This window comes from Oncorhynchus gorbuscha, linkage group LG11 (genome assembly GCF_021184085.1).
Source record: "Oncorhynchus gorbuscha isolate QuinsamMale2020 ecotype Even-year linkage group LG11, OgorEven_v1.0, whole genome shotgun sequence".
Taxonomy (NCBI): Eukaryota; Metazoa; Chordata; class Actinopteri; order Salmoniformes; family Salmonidae; genus Oncorhynchus; species Oncorhynchus gorbuscha.
In genome coordinates, this window is record NC_060183.1 from 80,633,349 (window position 1) to 80,657,090 (window position 23,742).

At 47.3% G+C, this 23,742-nt stretch overlaps 1 protein-coding gene across 3 annotated transcripts in view; it reads left to right on the plus strand.

Annotated features, from left to right (window-relative positions):
- LOC123989539 (ras-specific guanine nucleotide-releasing factor RalGPS1-like) overlaps positions 1–23,527 on the plus strand; it is a 318,616-nt gene extending 295,089 nt beyond the window's left edge. For 2 of the 3 annotated variants that reach the window (XM_046290621.1, XM_046290622.1), the window contains 9 exons: positions 5,159–5,288; positions 5,826–5,974; positions 8,767–8,815; positions 9,876–9,956; positions 11,883–11,988; positions 17,834–17,926; positions 18,668–18,773; positions 20,262–20,353; positions 20,612–23,527. In XM_046290621.1, coding sequence (XP_046146577.1) covers positions 5,159–5,288; positions 5,826–5,974; positions 8,767–8,815; positions 9,876–9,956; positions 11,883–11,988; positions 17,834–17,926; positions 18,668–18,773; positions 20,262–20,353; positions 20,612–20,641 — 836 coding nt within the window. In that variant the 3' untranslated portion in view covers positions 20,642–23,527. The remainder of the gene's footprint in view (positions 1–5,158; positions 5,289–5,825; positions 5,975–8,766; positions 8,816–9,875; positions 9,957–11,882; positions 11,989–17,833; positions 17,927–18,667; positions 18,774–20,261; positions 20,354–20,611) is intronic. The other variant, XM_046290623.1, reaches the window with a different exon arrangement.
- The last annotated feature ends 215 nt before the right edge of the window (positions 23,528–23,742 follow it).

The following is a 23,742-nucleotide window of genomic DNA, read 5'->3' on the forward strand; positions in this document are numbered from 1 at the left end:
GTAAAAGGCACATGACAGCCCACTTGGAGTTTGCCAAAAAGCATGTAAAGAACTCTGGCCCTGAAAAACAAGATTCTCCTGTCTGATGAAACCTAACTTACTCTCAGTCCATGAGAAACAAGATTCTCTGGTCTGATTAAACCAAGATTGAACTCTTTGGTCTGAAAGCCAAGCGTCACGTCTGGAGGAAACCTGGCACCATCCCTACTGTGAAGCATGGTGGTGGAAGCATCATGTTGTGGGGATGATTTTCAGAGGCAGGGACTGGGAGACTAGTCAGGATTGAGGCAATGATGAACAGAGCTAAGTACAGAGAGATCCTTGATGAAAACCTACTCCAGAACTCTCAGGATCTAAGAATGGGGTGAAGGTTCACCTTCAAACAGGACAACACCCTAAGCACACAGCCAAGACAACGCAGGAGTGTCTTTGGGACAAGTCTCTGAATGTCCTTGAGTGGCCCAGCCAGAGCCCGGACTTGAACCCGATCGAACATCTCTGGAGAGATCTGAAAATAGCTGTGCAGCAACGCTCCCCATCCAACCTAACAGAGCTTGAGGGGATCTGCAGAGAAGAATGGGAGACACTCCCTTCATTATGGGTCAGTTATCTCTGTGTAGCCATACACCCTTTACTTGAAGTCTTACGTTGGCCATATGACCAGCAGGAGACCGGTATTGTCTATGGCAGGAGAATTGTGTGTGTGTGTGTGTGTGTGTGTGTGTGTGTGTGTGTGTGTGTGTGTGTGTGTGTGTGTGTGTGTGTGTGTGTGTGTGTGTGTGTGTGTGTGTGTGTGTGTGTGTGTGTGTGTGTGTGTGTGTGTGTGTGTGTGTGTGTGTGTGTGTGTGTGTGTGTGTGTGTGTGTGTGTGTGTGGTGGCTGATTTGAATGTGTTCTACCGATTTGCAGGAACAGACTTCCAACATGAAAGACTAGCTAAGTGGGGTACGTTAACATGTGTTCCAACATGCCTTGATGGGATGTGTTATAGAACTGCCAAACGGGCGCCATTACACCCAATTGACAGCATCCCCCACAGTATTTAGTCTTTTTACCGTGCAGCAGTGACCGAGCAGCCATCCGGGATCACCATGTCATACACATGTTCAGTAACGTGTTCAGTAGTTTATACAGTATTCTACTTAATGATGAAATGACTCCTGCCATATTACGTCATTCATGAAGAATTGCATGGACCAGTACCTGATTCACACTCCCGTTCAGACCAGTACCTGATTCACACTCCCGTTCAGACCAGTACCTGATTCACACTCCCGTTCAGACCAGTACCTGATTCACACTCCCGTTCAGACCAGTACCTGATTCACACTCCCGTTCAGACCAGTACCTGATTCACACTCCCGTTCAGACCAGTACCTGATTCACACTCCCGTTCAGACCAGTACCTGATTCACACTCCCGTTCGGACCAGTACCTGATTCACACTCCCGTTCGGACCAGTACCTGATTCACACTCCCGTTCAGACCAGTACCTGATTCACACTCCCGTTCAGACCAGTACCTGATTCACACTCCCGTTCGGACCAGTACCTGATTCACACTCCCGTTCGGACCAGGACCTGATTCACACTCCCGTTCGGACCAGTACCTGATTCACACTCCCGTTCGGACCAGTACCTGATTCACACTCCCGTTCGGACCAGTACCTGATTCACACTCCCGTTCGGACCAGTACCTGATTCACACTCCCGTTCGGACCAGTACCTGATTCACACTCCCGTTCGGACCAGTACCTGATTCACACTCGTGTCCGGACCAGTACCTGATTCACACTCGTGTCCGGACCAGTACCTGATTCACACTCGTGTCCGGACCAGTACCTGATTCACACTCCCGTTCCGGACCAGTACCTGATTCACACTCCCGTTCAGACCAGTACCTGATTCACACTCCCGTTCGGACCAGTACCTGATTCACACTCCCATTCAGACCAGTACCTGATTCACATACTCGTTCCGACTGCATCACACTGTGCTGGGGTTTATTAATTTGGCCCTAATACCAAGTTCAGCTGCAGGTACTTAGTCAAGACCAGTTAGCCTTTAAAAAGGAAATATAATGGGCCACACATGGAGAGCATTTAGCTCATTTAGCTGTGGGTTGGGAAGTATTTATTGACAAACATAGCGTGGGATAGCAGGAAGGCTCTCATTTGTTGCTGCAGTTTGTTTACCATGGAATGTCATTAGAACCAGTAGGAGACGTAGCGAGATGAAATTTACCATGAAAACATCATTAGAACCGGTAGGAGACGTAGCGAGATGAGATGCCCTCGACTAGCTGTGTGATGGTAAACTCAGAACCCTTCTCTACATGAACACGGGCCATTAAGGTTTCACTATGACAGCCTGTGTCTAGACCTCTTTACTCCTCCAGACAGACTGATTGGCCAGAGACACATACAGTGGGGAGAACAAGTATTTGATACACTGCCGATTTTGCAGGTTTTCATACTTACAAAGCATGTAGAGGTCTGTAATTTTTATCATAGGTACACTTCAACTGTGAGAGACGGAATCTAAAACAAAAATCCAGAAAATCACATTGTATGATTTTTAAGTAATTAATTAGCATTTTATTACCTACCAACCAGTAAGAAATCTGGCTCTCACAGACCTGTTAGTTTTTCTTTAAGAAGCCCTCCAGTTCTCCACTCATTAGCTGTATTAACTGCACCTGTTTGAACTCGTTACCTGTATAAAAGACACCTGTCCACACACTCAATCAAACAGACTCCAACTTCTCCACAATGGCCAAGACCAGAGAGCTGTGTAAGGACATCAGGGATAAAATTGTAGACCTGCACAAGGCTGGGATGGGCTACAGGACAAAAGGCAAGCAGCTTGGTGAGAAGGCAACAACTGTTGGCGCAATTATTAGAAAATGGAAGAAGTTCAAGATGACGGTCTATCACCCTCGGTCTGGGGCTCCATGCCAGATCTCACCTCGTGGGGCATCAATGATCATGAGGAAGGTGAGGGATCAGCCCAGAACTACACAGAAGGACCTGGCCAATGACCTGAAGAGAGCTGGGACCACAGTCTCAAAGGAAACCATTAGTAACACACTACACCGTCATGGATTAAAATCCTGCAGCGCACGCAAGGTCCCCCTTCTCAAGCCAGCGCATGTCCAGGCCCGTCTGAAGTTTGCCAATGACCATCTGGATGATCCAGAGGAGGAATGGGAGAAGGTCATGTGGTCTGATGAGACAAAAATAGAGGGAGAGCGAGAGCTTTTTGGTCAAAACTCTACTTGCCGTGTTTGGAGGAAGAAGAAGGATGAGTACAACCCCAAGAACACCATCCCAACCGTGAAGCATGGAGGTGGAAACATTCTTTGGGGATGCTTTTCTGCAAAGGGGACAGGACGACTGCACCGTATTGAGGGGAGGATGGATGGGGCCATGTATCGCGAGAATTTGGGCAACTACCTCTTTCCCTCAGTAAGAGGCTAAATGACTTAAATGTAAATGTAAGAGTATTGAAGATGGATCGTGGCTAGGTCTTCCAGCATGACAACAACCCGAAACACACAGCCAGGGCAACTAAGGAGTGGCTCGGTAAGAAGCATCTCAAGGACCTGGAGTGGCCTAGTCGGTCTCCAGACCTGAACCCAATAAAAAAATCTTTGGAGGGAGCTGAAAGTCCGTATTGCCCAGCGACAGCCCCGAAACCTGAAGGATCTGGAGAAGGTCTGTATGGAGGAGTGGGCCAAAATCACTGCTGCAGTGTGTGCAAACCTGGTCAAGAACTACGGGAAACGTATGATCTCTGTTATTGCAAACAATGGTTTCTGTACCAAATATTAAGTTCTGCTTTTCTGATGTGTCAAATACTTATGTCATGCAATAAAATGCAAATGAATTACTTTAAAAACATACAATGTGATTTTCTGGATTTTTGTTTTAGATTCCGTCTCTCACAGTTGAAGTGTACCTATGATAGAAATTACAGACCTCTACATGCTTTGTAAGTGGGAAACCCTGCAAAATCGGCAGTGTATCAAATACTTGTTCTCCCCAATGTATATGGCTCTGTGATTGGTCATTGTTTTTCTCTCATCTTTGCATGAGACATGGCCTATCCCCAAGTCTAGATCCTGGAATCAAGACCAAAGTGGGCCGTGGAGTCGACAACGACCCCTCAGAGTTTCGGATCAATGAAAATCTTTATCACTGAAAATCACAAGAATTGGAAGAAGTCCAGTCTTTTAAGGATGGTTTCGCTTCACTCATTGACTTTGTTGAACCATGTTCTCATAAATTAAGTTCCAACAGCATATATTGTTGGCCATTTATTGTCCTTGTTTTGTAAATGTAAAACAGGCTCAAGTGTGTGTGGAGGTCTTCCCGACTGCAGTGCTGAGTTGAATCTGGTGATTTCATGACTAATTGAATGGTCCCCAGTGGGCTTAGTGCGAAGCGCCACACAGAGGGGGAACCGAGACTTGAGTCATAGGTTCCACTGGCAGAGAAAGCACATGGCAACACCACATGCGCTCGCCAAGCCCACAAACCTAGCAAGAGTGAAAACGTGGATAGGCTCATTATACAGCTGTTATCATACATGCGGGTACATGGAAGGATACACTCATCACATGTGCATAGAGGCTAATTAAAACAGCAAACATGTCTACGTGCTCAAACTACAACCCACTGACCCCACCTAGTGGGCAGATTCTGAATAACATCAATGGTCTCTGCTCAGCACACTGGACTACAGTAGTTCAATCTAAAGATACACAGTCTTTGAAATGGTTTGCGTGCACCCACAGATGATCTAGCCTTAGGCTTCTAGCACATACAGCCATCAATCATTTCATGAATGGAGTTAATTTACCAGATTCCAGGGTCAGAAGGTCAAATGGCAAGGGTTTCTGAGATTTGTTGTCTGCTCTTTTGAACTGAGAGCAGAGTATCTAACAACCAGTTGTGTTATTGTTTTTTTTCCTAAATAGAGGTGTTTCTGTCCCGTGTCTCAGGTTCAGTGGGGTGGGGGTGTATCTGATAGTGTTCGCTTGAGAACCATTTCCTGTTTTCTGTTTTGTGCTTTAACGACCAATGGTGGAGACTAGAGGGATTCTGACGTGTGGGAATCATTTTTACTGAGGGCCTCTCGCTTTGCTCCTCCTCTCAGGTCCGTCTGATGTGTCTGCCTCTGTGAGGTACAACTACCGGCGACCCACCTGTCCCGACGCCTCAGTGATGGTGCACATGCCCACGCCTCCCCCCTCTCGCCACAGGAAGAGCCATAGCCTGGGCAACAAGTGAGTGCCTGTGTACAGTACTTGTGTTTCAGTGTCACTGAATATAATAAGATATTGCAGTACGTCTCCAATAGAGTGCAATAATTTGCCACATCACTATCATCTTTTCTCCTCCCTCTCTCTCTCTCCCTCGGTTACTCTCTCTCTGTTTCTCTCTGTTTCTCTCTCTCCGTTACTCTCCCTCTCTCTCTCTCCCTCTGTTACTCTCTCTCTGTTTCTCTCTCTCCCTCGGTTACTCTCTCTGTTTCTCTCTCTCCCTCTGTTACTCTCCCTCTCTCTCCCTCCCTCTCTCTCTTTCTCTCCCTCGGTTACTCTCTCTGTTTCTCTCTCTCCCTCTGTTACTCTCTCTCTCCCTCTGTTACTCTCTCTCTCCCTCGGTTACTCTCTCTCTCTCTCCCTCTGTTACTCTCTCTCTCTCTCTCTCTCCCTCTGTTACTCTCCCTCTGTTACTTACTCTCTCCCTCTGTTACTCTCCATGTGTCACTCTCCCTCTCTCTCTCCACTCTCTCCCCCCTGACTCTCTCCATCTCCCCCTAGTATGATGGCGTACGGCATGGTGGAGAGTAAGAGCGCCACGTTCCCCATTGAGAAGCCACGCCACCTGTTGGATGACAGCTTCCTGGAGTCCCAGAGCCCAGCTCGAAATGACCCACACAGCATGGCCATATCTAACGGGATGTCTTTAGGTACCCCCGCCCCCACACACACCTCATACAACCTCAATACCACATGTTGAAAGATGTCCACAAAGCCTCACTTTTTAATTGCGCTTTTCTTGAAGTCTTGTCTGCAACATCTATTTTATAGTCTGTCTCCATAGCAGGGTATGCAGTCACCGAGTTAAATCTATATTTCCCCATTAAATTGTATTTCATGTTTTTGTCCTTACTTCAGCCTTTTCTTCTAGGGGGGGGTCTGATGCAAACACTTAGTTTAATGTAATGGTGGTTCACTCCAAAGTCTAAGTTTGTTCGACATTTGTCCAGAACTCAAATGAGTCTAATGGGTCTAACCAAGACCAAAGCCAGTGGAAAGAATAGACCCCATGTCTGGTTTATAGAAATGTGTGTGTTTATAACACACAGGATCAAACACCACAGAATGAGCACTAGTATCATCATCTCAGCGCAAGAAACGTCACTGCAGTCCCTGGTTCGAATCCTGGCTACATCACATCCGGCCGTGATTGGGAGTCCCATTGCCCCAGCGTCGTCCGCGTTTGGCCGGGGTAGGGCCGTCGTTGTAAATAAGAATTTGTTCTTAATTGACTTGCCCAGTTAAAATAAAGATGACATAAAGTTAATTCTATGAACAATAACGTGGTCCACATACTAAAATGTCCTTTGAAGATGTAGCCAGGTTTGTAGACATCCACACATCTGTGTTAGCAAAGGTCACGCGTACCTGGTGCTGGCCATGTCGATCCTTCCGCGGTGCTGGCCATGTGGTGCTGGCCATGTCGTCCCTACTGCGGTGCTGGCCATGTCTTCCCTACTGCGGTGCTGGCCATGTCGTCACTACTGCGGTGCTGGCCATGTTGTCCCTACTGCGGTGCTGGCCATGTCGTCACTACCGCGGTGCTGGCCATGTCGTCCCTACTGCGGTGCTGGCCATGTCGTCCCTACCGCGGTGCTGGCCATGTCGATCCTTCCGCAGTGCTGGCCATGTGGTGCTGGCCATGTCGTCCCTACTGCGGTGCTGGCCATGTCGTCCCTACCGCGGTGCTGGCCATGTCGTCACTACAGCGGTGCTGGCCATGTCGTCCCTACCGTGGTGCGGGCCATGTCGTCACTACAGCGGTGCTGGCCATGTCGTCACTACCGCGGTGCTGGCCATGTCGTCACTACAGCGGTGCTGGCCATGTCGTCACTACCGCGGTGCTGGCCATGTCGTCCCTACTGCGGTGCTGGCCATGTCGTCCCTACAGCGGTGCTGGCCATGTCGTCCCTACTGCGGTGCTGGCCATGTCTTCCCTACTGCGGTGCTGGCCATGTCGTCACTACCGCGGTGCTGGCCATGTCGTCCCTACTGCGGTGCTGGCCATGTCGTCCCTACTGCGGTGCTGGCCATGTCGTCCCTACCGCGGTGCTGGCCATGTCGATCCTTCCGCAGTGCTGGCCATGTGGTGCTGGCCATGTCGTCCCTACTGCGGTGCTGGCCATGTCGTCCCTACCGCGGTGCTGGCCATGTCGTCACTACAGCGGTGCTGGCCATGTCGTCCCTACCGTGGTGCGGGCTATGTCGTCACTACAGCGGTGCTGGCCATGTCGTCACTACCGCGGTGCTGGCCATGTCGTCCCTACTGCGGTGCTGGCCATGTTGTCCCTACAGCGGTGCTGGCCATGTCGTCCCTACAGCGGTGCTGGCCATGTCGTCCCTACCGTGGTGCTGGCCATGTCGTCACTACCGTGGTGCTGGCCATGTCATCCCTACAGCGGTGCTGGCCATGTCGTCCCTACAGCGGTGCTGGCCATGTCGTCACTACAGCGGTGCTGGCCATGTCATCCCTACCGTGGTGCTGGCCATGTCGTCCCTACCGCGGTGCTGGCCGTGTGGTGCTGACCATGTTCCCTACTGCGGTGCTGGCCGTGTGATGCTGGCCATGTTCCCTACTGCGGTGCTGGCCGTGTGGTGCTGGCCATGTCGTCCCTACCGCGGTGCTGGCCGTGTGGTGCTGACCATGTCGTCCCTACTGCGGTGCTGGCCGTGTGGTGCTGGCCATGCCGACCCTACCGCGGTGCTGGCCATGTGATGCTGGCCATGTCGACCCTACCGTGGTGCTGGCCATGTGGTGCTGGCCATGTCGACACTACCGCGGTGCTGGCCATGTGGTGCTGGCCATGTCGACCCTACCGCGGTGCTGGCCATGTGGTGCTGGCCATGTCGACCCTACTGCGGTGCTGGCCGTGTGGTGCTGGCCATGTGGACCCTACTGCGGTGCTGGCCATGTGGTACTGGTCATGTTGACCCTACTGCGGTGCTGGCCGTGCGGTGCTGGCCATGTGGTGCTGGCCATGTCGACCCTACTGCGGTGCTGGCCATGTTGTGCTGGCCATGTTGTGCTGGCCATGTGGTGCTGGCCATGCGGTGCTGGCCATGTCGACCCTACCGCGGTGCTGGCCATGTGATGCTGGCCATGTGGTGCTGGCCATGTCGACCCTACCGCGGTGCTGGCCATGTGGTGCTGGCCATGTGGTGCTGGCCATGTCGTCCCTACTGCTCTCTCACCATACATGCTTCCTCTTGCACCTGCTTCAAAAGCTCCCCAATTTGTACTGTTTGTTCGGGTTCGTCACCAACCGACTGTGTCGTTCACGGCAGTGTGGACTCATCTGAATATGTCTGACAAACATTGATTTTGGAGTGAACTTTCACTTTACACGCTGTGTCATGCTCAGAATATGAGTATTGGGTAGTGTGAGTTTGCCAGTTAGCAGTGACTGTCCGTGACAGCAGTGTTTCCCTGTCTCCTCTGTAGGCAGCAGTGAAAGCTCATTCGGCGAGGAACTCTCGCCAGGGATGGAAAGGTTGGTACCATCTGACGTTTAGTTTTTTAACATGGCAACCCAACCCAATACAACCCAACACAACACAACACAACCCAACACAACCCAACACAACCCAACACAACCCAACCCAACCCAACACAACCCAACCCAACCCAACCCAACCCAACCCAACACAACCCAACACAACCCAACACAACCCAACCCAACCCAACCCAACCCAACACAACCCAACACAACCCAACACAACCCAACACAACCCAACCCAACCCAACACAACCCAACCCAACCCAACCCAACCCAACACAACCCAACACAACCCAACACAACCCAACCCAACACAACCCAACCCAACACAACACAACCCAACCCAACCCAACCCAACACAACACAACACAACCCAACACAACCCAACCCAACCCAACACTTAACCTTGTACCGTTCCTTTTGTGTTATCACTTTGAAATGGGTCACTATTTGCACACTAGTAGTGAATGAGGTAGTCATAGATAAGCAGACATGCGTACAATGTGCCGATTTTGAACTGTACCTCGTTGAATGATCTACTAATAGTGTATACGTAGTTTGCTCATGTTTATCATCTCACAGGGATTTACAAGCCTGATATTAACGTTGCACCCTGTTTTTAAAATTGTTGCAAAATGAGTTGGTCTCAGCGTGTCAAGTCGACCTCACTGAAACTCACTAAGGAACGATATCATTCGTTCTAAATGTCCCAGCGTTGAGTGTCGACCAACGTTCTCACGCGATCTCGGTTTTCATCGTCCGACAAGAAGTGTAAATTATTCTCAACCCGATTTTTCTCGTCTTTTAATTCCAATCACTGATTGGGTCCAAATACACTGCGCTTCATTTGTGCTTTGGGGACTATTTAATTGGTTTCATTGTACTGTGAAAACTAAATCAACTATTTTACATATTTGTCCCAGGTCTGGTTTAAACATCAGAACTATTAGGTACACTTGTGAGAAAGTGTGTGTGGGGGGGAGGGGTGTGTATTGTAAACCAAATAGCAGTGACCCTCCTGGCAACTCAGACTGACTATTGACAATGTGCACAGGGGACGCATGTATGCCACACTGGGTCCCAACTGGAAGGTCCCTCTACGTAATTCACCTCGGAGCCGCAGCTATGTTTACAGGTACAGTGGTGGTGGTGGTGGTGGTGTCGGGTTATGTCACATGTTCTAGGGTCATAGGTCATTCATCACCGGGAAAAGAAGGGTGGGGGGGGGTCACGCGGTCACCTCTTGTCACTGCATGCAGCGTCCGTCTCACTCAGTCTCTTCACACTGTTGGTGGAAGTTGCCCCTAAGCCCTGGTCTACGGTCAGTTTATTCACAGGTTTAATAGTTAAAGGGAAAGTTCGCTATTTTACAATTTGATGTTAGATCGTTTCCTCACCCTGCTAGTAGTTTATGGGCCAGGAGAAACTGGAATCCATGGTCTGGTTTAACTTTAAACAGCACAACAAACTGGCCACTGCTAGCTTAAAAATGTATGGGCATGACAGGGATATTCTTTTTATGTACTCCGCATGGTTTTAAGATGGCGCAGGCTGAAGTTTGTAGTGGCTGTTTAAAGAAAAACAAACTACGGATTACATTTTCTCTTTGCGCGTAGACACATTTTAGGAACTATCTCAGCGTTATATTGTGTCATCCTGAACTTCCCCCTTTAAGGTTGGGGTTTCAGGGGTTGTGGTTTGGAAAGATGTAGCTTGGAACAGGGGAAACTTCTACCCAGGGGCATCCCTCCTTCCTTCTGTATATCACCATCACAGACTTTTGAGTCCCTCGTCTCCACACTCCAGGGGAAAAGGGACAAAGGACCTGGACAAATGCTACATAGTTCCTTGACTCTTGTCTTTTGGGATGGTGTTTCTGATTTCCTTTACTTTGGGGACCGTTGACCCTAAGCTGTCTGTTTGTCTTCGGGGGGGGGGGGGGTTTCACTGAGAATTTTAAATGAGAACCATTGTGGCGAGAGGAGTGTGCCTCTTCAGGGTTCTCATGGAAAATGTTCTACTGTAATTTCTACATTATACCATGCACTCATTGACGGAGACTGGACCAAATCCTAACATGTGCATACGTGAGACTCTTCCACTGATATAAATGCACACTGTTTACACAAAACCTTGAAGTAATGCGCATATTATCTCAAGTTAGCTTTTGTCCCATTGTACCAATGTCAACTCTCTGCTACAGAGTGATCAGAACGGGGTCAAGATCAGGCTAACGTTTCTCTCGTCATCAGCTTGTCCCCTTTTGGTTGGCATGGCGATCCCATGCGTCACCCTCTTCCATAATCCCTAGAAAGTCTGAATAACTAAATTGCCTATAAAACAGTGGGCAAAATTGGTTGGAATGACATCATTTCCTGTTGTATACTAATTATATAAGGAAGGTCTCATTTTGGGACTTGTATAACAACATGTCTTTAAAGTCGTTATTTGGTTATCTGACCAGATATCTAAAATATGAGGTCTTTCCCTGATGTCTCAATAATGTAATGAAGACATATTTTTTCGGGTCTTAATCTGGTTCCCTGACCACTCTACAACCAGAAAAAAATTTTTTTTTACAACGTAACAATGACATAATTATGACGTTCCCGACCTAATTTTGTCCGCTGGGTTAGCTACTGTTCTCCCCTCTCCTGGTCTAGTTTATTAAGACTGAGAGTTTCAGAATAGCCTTCCTTTGGTCATGCCCCTTGTTCTACTCTCAACTTTAGTGGAACTTAGTAAAATATATATATATAAAAACAATAATTTTAAAAAGCATGCAAGCCCCAATTCACATCTGTCACATCCTGTTATTACACAACACCATATCTGATCATTTTGAGGAGCTCTGCCAAAGAAACAAGGGGTGTCAGAGACCTATATACCCTTTTCACACGATCATGTTCTGGTTATATGGTTCGTTCCAGCGACTATGATGGATGCAAAACCAAGTACGGCTTGGTTCAGTAGTGTGAAAAGGGTACTAGAGAAGCCACGGTCTACTACTGTTCATACAACTTTGGTTTTGACCCCCCCCCCCCCCTCATCCCTCTCCCAGCCCCTCGGGTGCCAACCCATGCCACGGGTGCAGCGAGGTGGGCAGTGTTACTATCGAGGGGCCCCTTCGGAGGAAGACCCTGCTGAAAGAGGGCCGAAAACCAAAGGTAAGGAGGGGTGTGTTTTCTGTCTGATTCCTGGTCCAAGGTAAGGAGGGATGTTTCCACTGTCTGACTCCTGGTCCAAGGTAAGGAGGGATGTGTTTTCTGTTTGACTCCTGGTCAAAGGTAAGGAGGGATGTTTCCACTGTGACTCCTGGTCCATGGTAAGGAGGGATGTTTCCACTGTGACTCCTGGTCCAAGGTAAGGAGGGATGTGTTTTCTGTCTGATTCCTGGTCCAAGGTAAGGAGGGATATTTCCACTGTCTGATTCCTGGTCCAAGGTAAGGAGGGATGTTTCCACTGTCTGACTCCTGGTACATGGTAAGGAGGGATGTTTCCACTGTCTGATTCCTGGTCCAAGGTAAGGTGGGATGTGTTTTCTGTCTGACTCCTGGTCCAAGGTAAGGAGGGATGTTTCCACTGTCTGACTCCTGGTCCAAGGTAAGGAGGGATATTTCCACTGTCTGATTCCTGGTCCAAGGTAAGGAGGGATGTTTCCACTGTCTGACTCCTGGTCCAAGGTAAGGAGGGATGTTTCCACTGTCTGACTCCTGGTCCAAGGTAAGGAGGGATGTGTTTTCTGTTTGACTCCTGGTCCAAGGTAAGGAGGGATGTTTCCACTGTCTGACTCCTGGTCCAAGGTAAGGAGGGATGTTTCCACTGTCTGACTCCTGGTCCAAGGTAAGGAGGGATGTGTTTTCTGTTTGACTCCTGGTCCAAGGTAAGGAGGGATGTTTCCACTGTCTGACTCCTGGTCCAAGGTAAGGAGGGATGTGTTTTCTGTCTGACTCCTGGTCCAAGGTAAGGAGGGATGTTTCCACTGTCTGACTCCTGGTCCATGGTAAGGAGGGATGTGTTTTCTGTCTGACTCCTGGTCCAAGGTAAGGAGGGATGTTTCCACTGTCTGACTCCTGGTCCAAGGTAAGGAGGGATGTTTCCACTGTCTGACTCCTGGTCCATGGTAAGGAGGGATGTGTTTTCTGTCTGACTCCTGGTCCATGGTAAGGAGGGATGTGTTTTCTGTCTGACTCCTGGTCCATGGTAAGGAGGGATGTTTCCACTGTCTGACTCCTGGTCCATGGTAAGGAGGGGGATGTGTTTTCTGTCTGACTCCTGGTCCAAGGTAAGGAGGGATGTGTTTTCTGTCTGACTCCTGGTCCATGGTAAGGAGGGATGTGTTTTCTGTCTGACTCCTGGTCCAAGGTAAGGAGGGATGTTTCCACTGTCTGACTCCTGGTCCAAGGTAAGGAGGGATGTGTTTTCTGTCTGACTCCTGGTCCAAGGTAAGGAGGGATGTGTTTTCTGTCTGACTCCTGGTCCAAGGTAAGGAGGGATGTGTTTTCTGCCTGACTCCTGGTCCAAGGTAAGGAGGGATGTGTTTTCTGCCTGACTCCTGGTCCAAGGTAAGGAGGGATGTGTTTTCTGTCTGACTCCTGGTCCATGGTAAGGAGGGATGTGTTTTCTGTCTGACTCCTGGTCCATGGTAAGGAGGGATGTGTTTTCTGCCTGACTCCTGGTCCAAGGTAAGGAGGGATGTGTTTTCTGCCTGACTCCTGGTCCAAGGTAAGGAGGGATGTGTTTTCTGTCTGACTCCTGGTCCATGGTAAGGAGGGATGTGTTTTCTGTCTGACTCCTGGTCCAAGGTAAGGAGGGATGTGTTTTCTGCCTGACTCCTGGTCCAAGGTAAGGAGGGATGTGTTTTTTCTGCCTGACTCCTGGTCCAAGGTAAGGAGGGATGTGTTTTCTGTCTGACTCCTGGTCCATGGTAAGGAGGGATGTGTTTTCTGTCTGACTCCTGGTCCATGGTAAGGAGGGATGTGTTTTCTGCCTGACTCCTGGTCCAAGGTAAGGAGGGATGTGTTTTCTGTCTGACTCCTGGTCCATGGTAAGGAGGGATGTGTTTTCTGTCTGACTCCTGGTCCAAGGTAAGGAGGGATGTGTTTTCTGCCTGACTCCTGGTCCAAGGTAAGGAGGGATGTGTTTTCTGCCTGACTCCTGGTCCAAGGTAAGGAGGGATGTGTTTTCTGTCTGACTCCTGGTCCATGGTAAGGAGGGATGTGTTTTCTGTCTGACTCCTGGTCCAAGGTAAGGAGGGATGTGTTTTCTGTCTGACTCCTGGTCCAAGGTAAGGAGGATGTGTTTTCTGCCTGACTCCTGGTCCAAGGAGGGGATGTGTTTTCTGCCTGACTCCTGGTCCAAGGTAAGGAGGGATGTGTTTTCTGCCTGACTCCTGGTCCAAGGTAAGGAGGGATGTGTTTTCTGTCTGACTCCTGGTCCATGGTAAGGAGGGATGTGTTTTCTGTCTGACTCCTGGTCCACTCCTGGTCCAAGGTAAGGAGGGATGTGTTTTCTGCCTGACTCCTGGTCCAAGGTAAGGAGGGATGTGTTTTCTGTCTGACTCCTGGTCCATGGTAAGGAGGGATGTGTTTTCTGTCTGACTCCTGGTCCAAGGTAAGGAGGATGTGTTTTCTGCCTGACTCCTGGTCCAAGGTAAGGAGGGATGTGTTTTCTGCCTGACTCCTGGTCCAAGGTAAGGAGGGATGTGTTTTCTGTCTGACTCCTGGTCCATGGTAAGGAGGGATGTGTTTTCTGTCTGACTCCTGGTCCATGGTAAGGAGGGATGTGTTTTCTGCCTGACTCCTGGTCCAAGGTAAGGAGGGATGTGTTTTCTGTCTGACTCCTGGTCCATGGTAAGGAGGGATGTGTTTTCTGTCTGACTCCTGGTCCAAGGTAAGGAGGGATGTGTTTTCTGCCTGACTCCTGGTCCAAGGTAAGGAGGGATGTGTTTTCTGCCTGACTCCTGGTCCAAGGTAAGGAGGATGTGTTTTCTGTCTGACTCCTGGTCCATGGTAAGGAGGGATGTGTTTTCTGTCTGACTCCTGGTCCAAGGTAAGGAGGGATGTGTTTTCTGTCTGACTCCTGGTCCAAGGTAAGGAGGGATGTGTTTTCTGCCTGACTCCTGGTCCAAGGTAAGGAGGGATGTGTTTTCTGTCTGACTCCTGGTCCATGGTAAGGAGGGATGTGTTTTCTGTCTGACTCCTGGTCCATGGTAAGGAGGGATGTGTTTTCTGCCTGACTCCTGGTCCAAGGTAAGGAGGGATGTGTTTTCTGTCTGACTCCTGGTCCATGGTAAGGAGGGATGTGTTTTCTGTCTGACTCCTGGTCCAAGGTAAGGAGGGATGTGTTTTCTGCCTGACTCCTGGTCCAAGGTAAGGAGGGATGTGTTTTCTGCCTGACTCCTGGTCCAAGGTAAGGAGGGATGTGTTTTCTGTCTGACTCCTGGTCCATGGTAAGGAGGATGTGTTTTCTGTCTGACTCCTGGTCCAAGGTAAGGAGGGATGTTTCCACTGTCTGACTCCTGGTCCATGGTAAGGAGGGATGTGTTTTCTGTCTGACTCCTGGTCCATGGTAAGGAGGGATGTGTTTTCTGTCTGACTCCTGGTCCAAGGTAAGGAGGGATGTTTCCACTGTCTGACTCCTTGTCCAAGGTAAGGAGGGATGTGTTTTCTGCCTGACTCCTGGTCCAAGGTAAGGAGGGATGTGTTTTCTGTCTGACTCCTGGTCCATGGTAAGGAGGGATGTGTTTTCTGTCTGACTCCTGGTCCATGGTAAGGAGGGATGTGTTTTCTGCCTGACTCCTGGTCCAAGGTAAGGAGGGATGTGTTTTCTGTCTGACTCCTGGTCCATGGTAAGGAGGGATGTGTTTTCTGTCTGACTCCTGGTCCAAGGTAAGGAGGGATGTGTTTTCTGCCTGACTCCTGGTCCAAGGTAAGGAGGATGTGTTTTCTGCCTGACTCCTGGTCCAAGGTAAGGAGGGATGTGTTTTCTGTCTGACTCCTGGTCCATGGTAAGGAGGGATGTGTTTTCTGTCTGACTCCTGGTCCAAGGTAAGGAGGGATGTGTTTTCTGTCTGACTCCTGGTCCAAGGTAAGGAGGGATGTGTTTTCTGCCTGACTCCTGGTCCAAGGTAAGGAGGGATGTGTTTTCTGTCTGACTCCTGGTCCATGGTAAGGAGGGATGTGTTTTCTGTCTGACTCCTGGTCCATGGTAAGGAGGGATGTGTTTTCTGCCTGACTCCTGGTCCAAGGTAAGGAGGGATGTGTTTTCTGTCTGACTCCTGGTCCATGGTAAGGAGGGATGTGTTTTCTGTCTGACTCCTGGTCCAAGGTAAGGAGGGATGTGTTTTCTGCCTGACTCCTGGTCCAAGGTAAGGAGGGATGTGTTTTCTGCCTGACTCCTGGTCCAAGGTAAGGAGGGATGTGTTTTCTGTCTGACTCCTGGTCCATGGTAAGGAGGGATGTGTTTTCTGTCTGACTCCTGGTCCAAGGTAAGGAGGGATGTTTCCACTGTCTGACTCCTGGTCCATGGTAAGGAGGGATGTGTTTTCTGTCTGACTCCTGGTCCATGGTAAGGAGGGATGTGTTTTCTGTCTGACTCCTGGTCCAAGGTAAGGAGGGATGTTTCCACTGTCTGACTCCTTGTCCAAGGTAAGGAGGGATGTGTTTTCTGCCTGACTCCTGGTCCAAGGTAAGGAGGGATGTGTTTTCTGTCTGACTCCTGGTCCATGGTAAGGAGGGATGTGTTTTCTGTCTGACTCCTGGTCCATGGTAAGGAGGGATGTTTCCACTGTCTGACTCCTTGTCCAAGGTAAGGAGGGATGTGTTTTCTGTCTGACTCCTGGTCCAAGGTAAGGAGGGATGTGTTTTCTGTCTGACTCCTGGTCCATGGTAAGGAGGGATGTGTTTTCTGTCTGACTCCTGGTCCAAGTTGTTGCTTCTCCAATATTTTCTTACCCACTCGTTCCTCCTTTTCTCTATTAGTTGAATGTTTTCAAAGAACAAGTTGTTCATTGTAAGTTATTCTTATAGTCAACACTGTCGTGTGTGTGTGTGTGTGTGTGTGTGTGTGTGTGTGTGTGTGTGTGTGTGTGTGTGTGTGTGTGTGTGTGTGTGTGTGTGTGTGTGTGTGTGTGTGTGTGTGTGTGTGTGTGTGTGTGTGTGTGTGTGTGTGTGTGTGTGTGTGTGTGTGTGTGTGTGTGTGTCTCTGTCTGTGTGTGTCTCTGTGTGTGTCTCTGTGTGTGTCTCTGTCTCTGTGTGTGTCTCTGTCTCTGTGTGTGTCTCTGTCTCTGTGTGTGTCTCTGTCTCTGTGTGTGTCTCTGTCTCTGTGTGTGTCTCTGTCTCTGTGTGTGTCTCTGTCTCTGTCTGTGTCTCTGTCTCTGTGTGTGTCTCTGTCTCTGTCTGTGTCTCTGTCTGTGTCTCTGTCTGTGTCTCTGTCTGTGTCTCTGTCTGTGTCTCTGTCTGTGTCTCTGTCTGTGTCTCTGTCTGTGTCTCTGTCTGTGTCTCTGTCTGTGTCTCTGTCTGTGTCTCTGTCTGTGTCTCTGTCTGTGTCTCTGTCTGTGTCTCTGTCTGTGTCTCTGTCTGTGTCTCTGTCTGTGTCTCTGTCTGTGTCTCTGTCTGTCTGTCTGTCTGTCTGTCTGTCTGTCTGTCTGTCTGTCTGTCTGTCTGTCTGTCTGTCTGTCTGTCTGTCTGTCTGTCTGTCTGTCTGTCTGTCTGTCTGTCTGTCTGTCTGTCTGTCTGTCTGTCTGTCTGTCTGTCTGTCTGTCTGTCTGTCTGTCTGTCTGTCTGTCTGTCTGTCTGTCTGTCTGTCTGTCTGTCTGTCTGTCTGTCTGTCTGTCTGTCTGTCTGTCTGTCTGTCTGTCTGTCTGTCTGTCTGTCTGTCTGTCTGTCTGTCTGTCTGTCTGTCTGTCTGTCTGTCTGTCTGTCTGTCTGTCTGTCTGTCTGTCTGTCTGTCTGTCTGTCTGTCTGTCTGTCTGTCTGTCTGTCTGTCTGTCTGTCTGTCTGTGTTCTCCAGTTGTCATCGTGGACACGCTTTTGGATCATTCTGTCTGGTTCGACGCTGACGTTCTACGGGGCCAAAGCCTTGAGGGCCTCCGAGAGGAAGCATGTGAGTGAGACCGTTGGCGTATTCACTAGGAAGCAAATGGACGGAACAGGGAGGGACTAAGTATTGAACTAGTCCAATAAGACACTTCAGTTTTTGTTGCCCAACGTTTTCAGTTACAAAATGTTTTGCTACGGGTGTGCACTAATGAATACACTCCTGAAGAACCTGTCTACTGCTGGTGTTTTCCCAGAATGAAATGTAGGGAAAACAATGTTCTGTTTACTAGAATGAAATGTAGGGAAAACAATGTTCTGTTTACTAGAATGAAATGTAGGGAAAACAATGTTCTGTTTACTAGAATGAAATGTAGGGAAAACAATGTTCTGTTTACTAGAATGAAATGTAGGGAAAACAATGTTCTGTTTACTAGAATGAAATGTAGGGAAAACAATGTTCAGTTTACTAGAATGAAATGTAGGGAAAACAATGTTCAGTTTACTAGAATGAAATGTAGGGAAAACAATGTTCAGTTTACTAGAATGAAATGTAGGGAAAACAATGTTCTGTTTACTAGAATGAAATGTAGGGAAAACAATGTTCTGTTTACTAGAATGAAATGTAGGGAAAACAATGTTCAGTTTACTAGAATGAAATGTAGGGAAAACAATGTTCAGTTTACTAAATAAATGTGAGTAAAAGTGGAAAAAGACAGTTTTGGATCAACAACCAAACAAACGCCGTCCTCTGGAGGCAGAAGGCTGTGTTGTTTTCATTACTCACTTCATCACATCTTCCCTGCAGTACAAATCTTCAGCCTGTAAGAAGGTGTGTGTAACGGGCTGGATGGTTGTCCTGCCTGACGACCCGGCTCGACCGAACATCTTCCACCTCAACGACCCGGATAAAGGTTAGACTTGGAGACCATTTTTGGGGGGTAATGTTATCCAGGAAAAATTGTATTAGTTTAAAATATTTTTTTTCCCCCAAAACAATTTGTCAGACAATATACAGTAGCTCAGTATTTTGTATTATTTATTTTATACTTGTCTTTAACAAGGGATCTAATCATTCTGGATGTGACTGTATGTTAATATATTTGTTGATCCCAGGATGTCTGAGGAATATAAGGGTTTGGTTTTCTAGCGCACATTTATTCAAAAGGCACTCGCACATCTGTGTAATCTAATTTGCAGGTGCATGGCAATAATTGAACAAGATGGAGGAAAAAGGGAAACCGCACACACTGCTCTTGATAGCATCACTGCTCTTGATAGCATCAAATCAAATGTATTTATATAGCCCTTCGTACATCAGCTGATATCTCAAAGTGCTGTACAGAAACCCAGCCTAAAACCCCAAACAGCAAGCAATGCAGGTGTAGAAGCATCACTGCTCTTGGTAGCATCACTGCTCTTGGTAGCATCACTGCTCTAGGTAGCATCACTGCTCTCGGTAGCATCACTGATATTTAATAAGCTTTATGTATCGGCCACACGGCCTTCGTCAGAGATTTTGGGATTTAAAAAAAAAATGCACCATTATGTGGACCTGGCTCCTCCCACATCCGTTCTACACGTGGAAGGGGGTTGGAGACAAAGGAAAAATAAATAAGTGCTACCAAATATAACAATATGCATTTTATAAATATGACAAAAGTGTATGAATAAGGCGTATTAAACACGTCTGTAAAATCTCAATGAGGACATAGCAAGTTTTCATTAGTCATAAGGTACATCATACGAGAAACGTCAGAATAATCTACAAGAGACACATTTCATGTTTAAATTCATAACAAAACATACATAGGCATTTCATCATTAAGTCCTTTAGGAAATAATGTCTGGAGGGTGAAAATCCCAAAACATTCCCTTTAACTCAGAGTATTATTGATATCACCTCCCCAGTCTGATATCGTAACTTTCTTTATGCCACAAAATCTAAAAAGGTAGAAATGTCATGCTTCAGGTCATTGAAATGTACAGCAACTGGTTAATCCCTGTCGTTTCTCCTGATTGAACTTTTATGTTCACTAATTCTCTGTTTGAGAGAGCGGGTGGTTTTACCGACATAACAGAGCCCACATGGACATTTAATCATGTTTAAACACTGTGGGCTCTGTTATGTCGGTAAAACCACCCGCTCTCTCAAACAGAGAATTAGTGAACATAAAAGTTAAATCAGGAGAAACGACAGGGATTAACCAGTTGCTGTACATTTCAATGACCTGAAGCATGACATTTCTACCTTTTTAGATTTTATGGCATAAAGAAAGTTACGATATCAGACTGGGGAGGTGATATTAATGATACTCTCGGTCTGACCTTAATTAGCTCAATCAAATGGTTTGGTTGTTTTAGGTCAAACTCCAAAGCCCTCTTGTCTTGTTGCTTCACAGGTAATGTTTACAAGTTCCAGACGGGATCCAGATTCTCTGCAATCATCTGGCACAAAAACCTGGAAGAGGCTTGCAGGAGCTGTAGACCTCAGGTAATGTTGTCTTTTATAATCGATTTGAATTCTTTATTTGTTCAATATATACACAGACACAACATCAATTCAATGGTAGTATATGCATTTTTAAAAAATGATTGAGGATGACACCAAAAATGAAATGACTGAAGTTATTTTTTTTTCATTCAATCTCTTGGGGAAAATGTGCCATTTCATTCTGACCACAGCTGTCAATCACCTAAGTCCTTATTGCTTCATTAATGTACTTAATGTACTCTGCTTGTGCCTCAACAGATGCCAACCAACTTAATGTCATTTGAGTAGTGGACAACCAGCCAGCTTGCCCAGTGGGGAGTTATAGTGCCAAGCCCTTTTCTATGGGAGTCTAACAAACTCTGGTAAAATGGTGGAACGGAGGAATTGGTTGGAATCCTATGAAATGAGTGGTGAGGAAGTGTAGAAGTGTGTGTGTGTCTGATTCTACAGACTGGGGCAGATGGTCTTTACCACTGGGGACACACACACACACACACACAGCAACGTGTTTAGCCAAGGACTACGTGCGATGTCTCTCTTTCCAGAGCGAGGAAAACAAATATGTAAAGCCCCTGTTTCGTGTCAAAGCTTTCTCGCTTGTCGTCGTTTGTTCTGCTGCTATAAACGTTCTGAGCAAAGCTCATATTTCTTTGGCCCATGTTGGGTTTTGCTTAGAAGAAAGGATTAAAAAAAATACCTGTAAATGCACAAAGACTGACAGTGTTAAAAGACTGTGATAAGGGGGCTCGGGGACCAGCTACTTGGGCCCTTGGAGTATCAGCACTGCCATGGCCCCCTAACTATTTGAGCCAATGTTTCAGACCACTGTTGACTGGACACTTTGCAAAACACACGCTAGACTGATACTCATCGTCGACCCTGGTCCTTGCGTCAGGCAGCGGACTGATACTCATCGTCGACCCTGGTCCTTGCGTCAGGCAGCGGACTGATACTCATCGTCGACCCTGGTCCTTGCGTCAGGCAGCGGACTGATGCTCATCGTCGACCCTGGTCCTTGCGTCAGGCAGCGGACTGATACTCATCGTCGACCCTGGTTCTTGCGCCAGGCAGCGGACTGATACTCATCGTCGACCCTGGTCCTTGCGTCAGGCAGCGGACTGATGCTCATCGTCGACCCTGGTCCTTGCGTCAGGCAGCGGACTGATACTCATCGTCGACCCTGGTCCTTGCATCAGGCAGCGGACTGATACTCATCGTCGACCCTGGTCCTTGCGCCAGGCAGCGGACTGATACTCATCGTCGACCCTGGTCCTTGCGTCAGGCAGCGGACTGATACTCATCGTCGACCCTGGTCCTTGCATCAGGCAGTGTACTTTACAGCAGAAGTCATGACTCATTGAGGTTTCAAATAAGGGAGAAAGGACTTGGCTTTTCTGAACAACTAGTTATTTAACATACAAAGGCTCAGCCAAACCTGAACCACCCCCTGCTCAGCCAAACCTGAACCACCCCCTGCTCAGCCAAACCTGAACCACCCCCTGCTCAGCCAATCCTGAACCACCCCCTGCTCAGCCAAACCTGAACCACCCCCTGTTCAGCCAAACCTGAACCACCCCCTGCTCAGTCAAACCACACTATTTATTATAGCCATACAAACAATGTCTTTATCACCATTCGTCATCTCATCTGAACCAATAAAGACTTTTCTACCAATCAGAAATGAAAGAAAAAAAACGTATGTTGCACTTTTTGTCATAACATTTTAAGTTTGATTCACAACTTCATTGTCCATCAAAGGGGAAATGTATTTGGTCACTTGCAATGACATTCATCATCATCATCATCATCATCATCATCATCATAGAAAAGACATCACTGTTTTTTTCTTTTTTTTCCTCTACTTGTATACGAACCAGCTTGAAGCTTCACTACCAGATAAAGGCTTTAGAGAAGGGTCAAGAAGACACTAGAGGGCCTCAGTTCTTTTGTGATATTAATCTGGTTGAGATTTCAGACAAGTCAGTGGGATTCAACACCATCACTGAGTTAATTGTAAATATTTAAAAAAATATATATATATATTTTCATATTTATTTTCTCTTTAGTTGTCAATGGGAAATGATGGTATGATTTCAAGGGGGACAGTTCACCCATATTACAAAATTACACCCTGTGAATAAGTTATGACAGCAATCCATGCTGTGGTTTAGTTTCCTTGGAACGGTTTCTACATGCTAATTGGACCGATATTAGCATTTTTAGCACATCATTTCCAAATTATCCAAAAGTATCTAAAATTGTTTGTGAAGCTCAGAAAAAAAAGTAACTTATTGATGATTTTGAAGATGATGCACAGAAAATGCTAATATTGGTCCATTGACTTGAATGGGATTTGTGCCACAAATCGTTAGCATGTGGAAACCGTTCCAAGGAAACTAAACCACAGCATTGATTTCTGTCCATAGACTGCTTACAGGGTAAGGAAGCCAAATATACCATTTTGTAATTTGGGTGAACTATCCCTTTAAGCGACCCACTGTAAGAATGTGGTAAGAGTGCGTCACTACAGTCCCTGGTTCAAATCCAGGCTGTATCACCTCCGGTCGTAATTTGGAGTCCCATAGGGCGGCGCACAATTAGCCCAGCGTCGTCCGGGTTAGGGCTGGGGTAAGTCGTCATTGTAAAAAAAGATTTTGTTCTTTAACTGACTTGCCTAGTTAAATATAAAGGATAAATAAACCAATGAGCGGTAAGGGTTTACACCAACAAACCCGGGTTCCTGTCATTTTGAGGGACACAAAGAAAAAGGGGTTGACGATGCCATGAATACAAGCCAAATGCGTTGCTTCAGAAGCACAACAAGGTTACAATTTCAAACATGATCTATGTGTGAACTTAAAATGTGTTTCAAAAATGTCCAAACAAACATAAGACAGACGTCATATCATATCATGTACGGCTGGAAAATAACAACTCAAATTATTTCATGAATGAACTGGTTTTTATTGAAGCCATAGTCCCATATTGCATCCTCTATAAGTATGCTTAATGCCAATCATAATGGGGGGATTTTACCCAAAACAGTTACCTGTGGTTTAAAACACGTTTGGGTACTAAAAACAATTATAACCATCTCTGTAAAAAGTGGTTAGGACATCAACCTTGATTTCTATTTAAAGAAAAATGTTATTTTTCTGTTTTAATTAGCACCCACCAAAGTGTGTATGACTGAGCCAATCAATGAGTTGTTTAAAATATATATGATGTATTGTTTTTTATTTTTTATGAAGAACTGCATTCTGAACAAAGACCCCCTGTTCTCCTAGTAGACCCCCTATTTCAACCCCCTGTTCTCCTAGTAGACCCCCTATTTCACCCCACTGTTCTCCTAGGAGACCCCCTCTTTCAACCCCCTGTTCTCCTAGGAG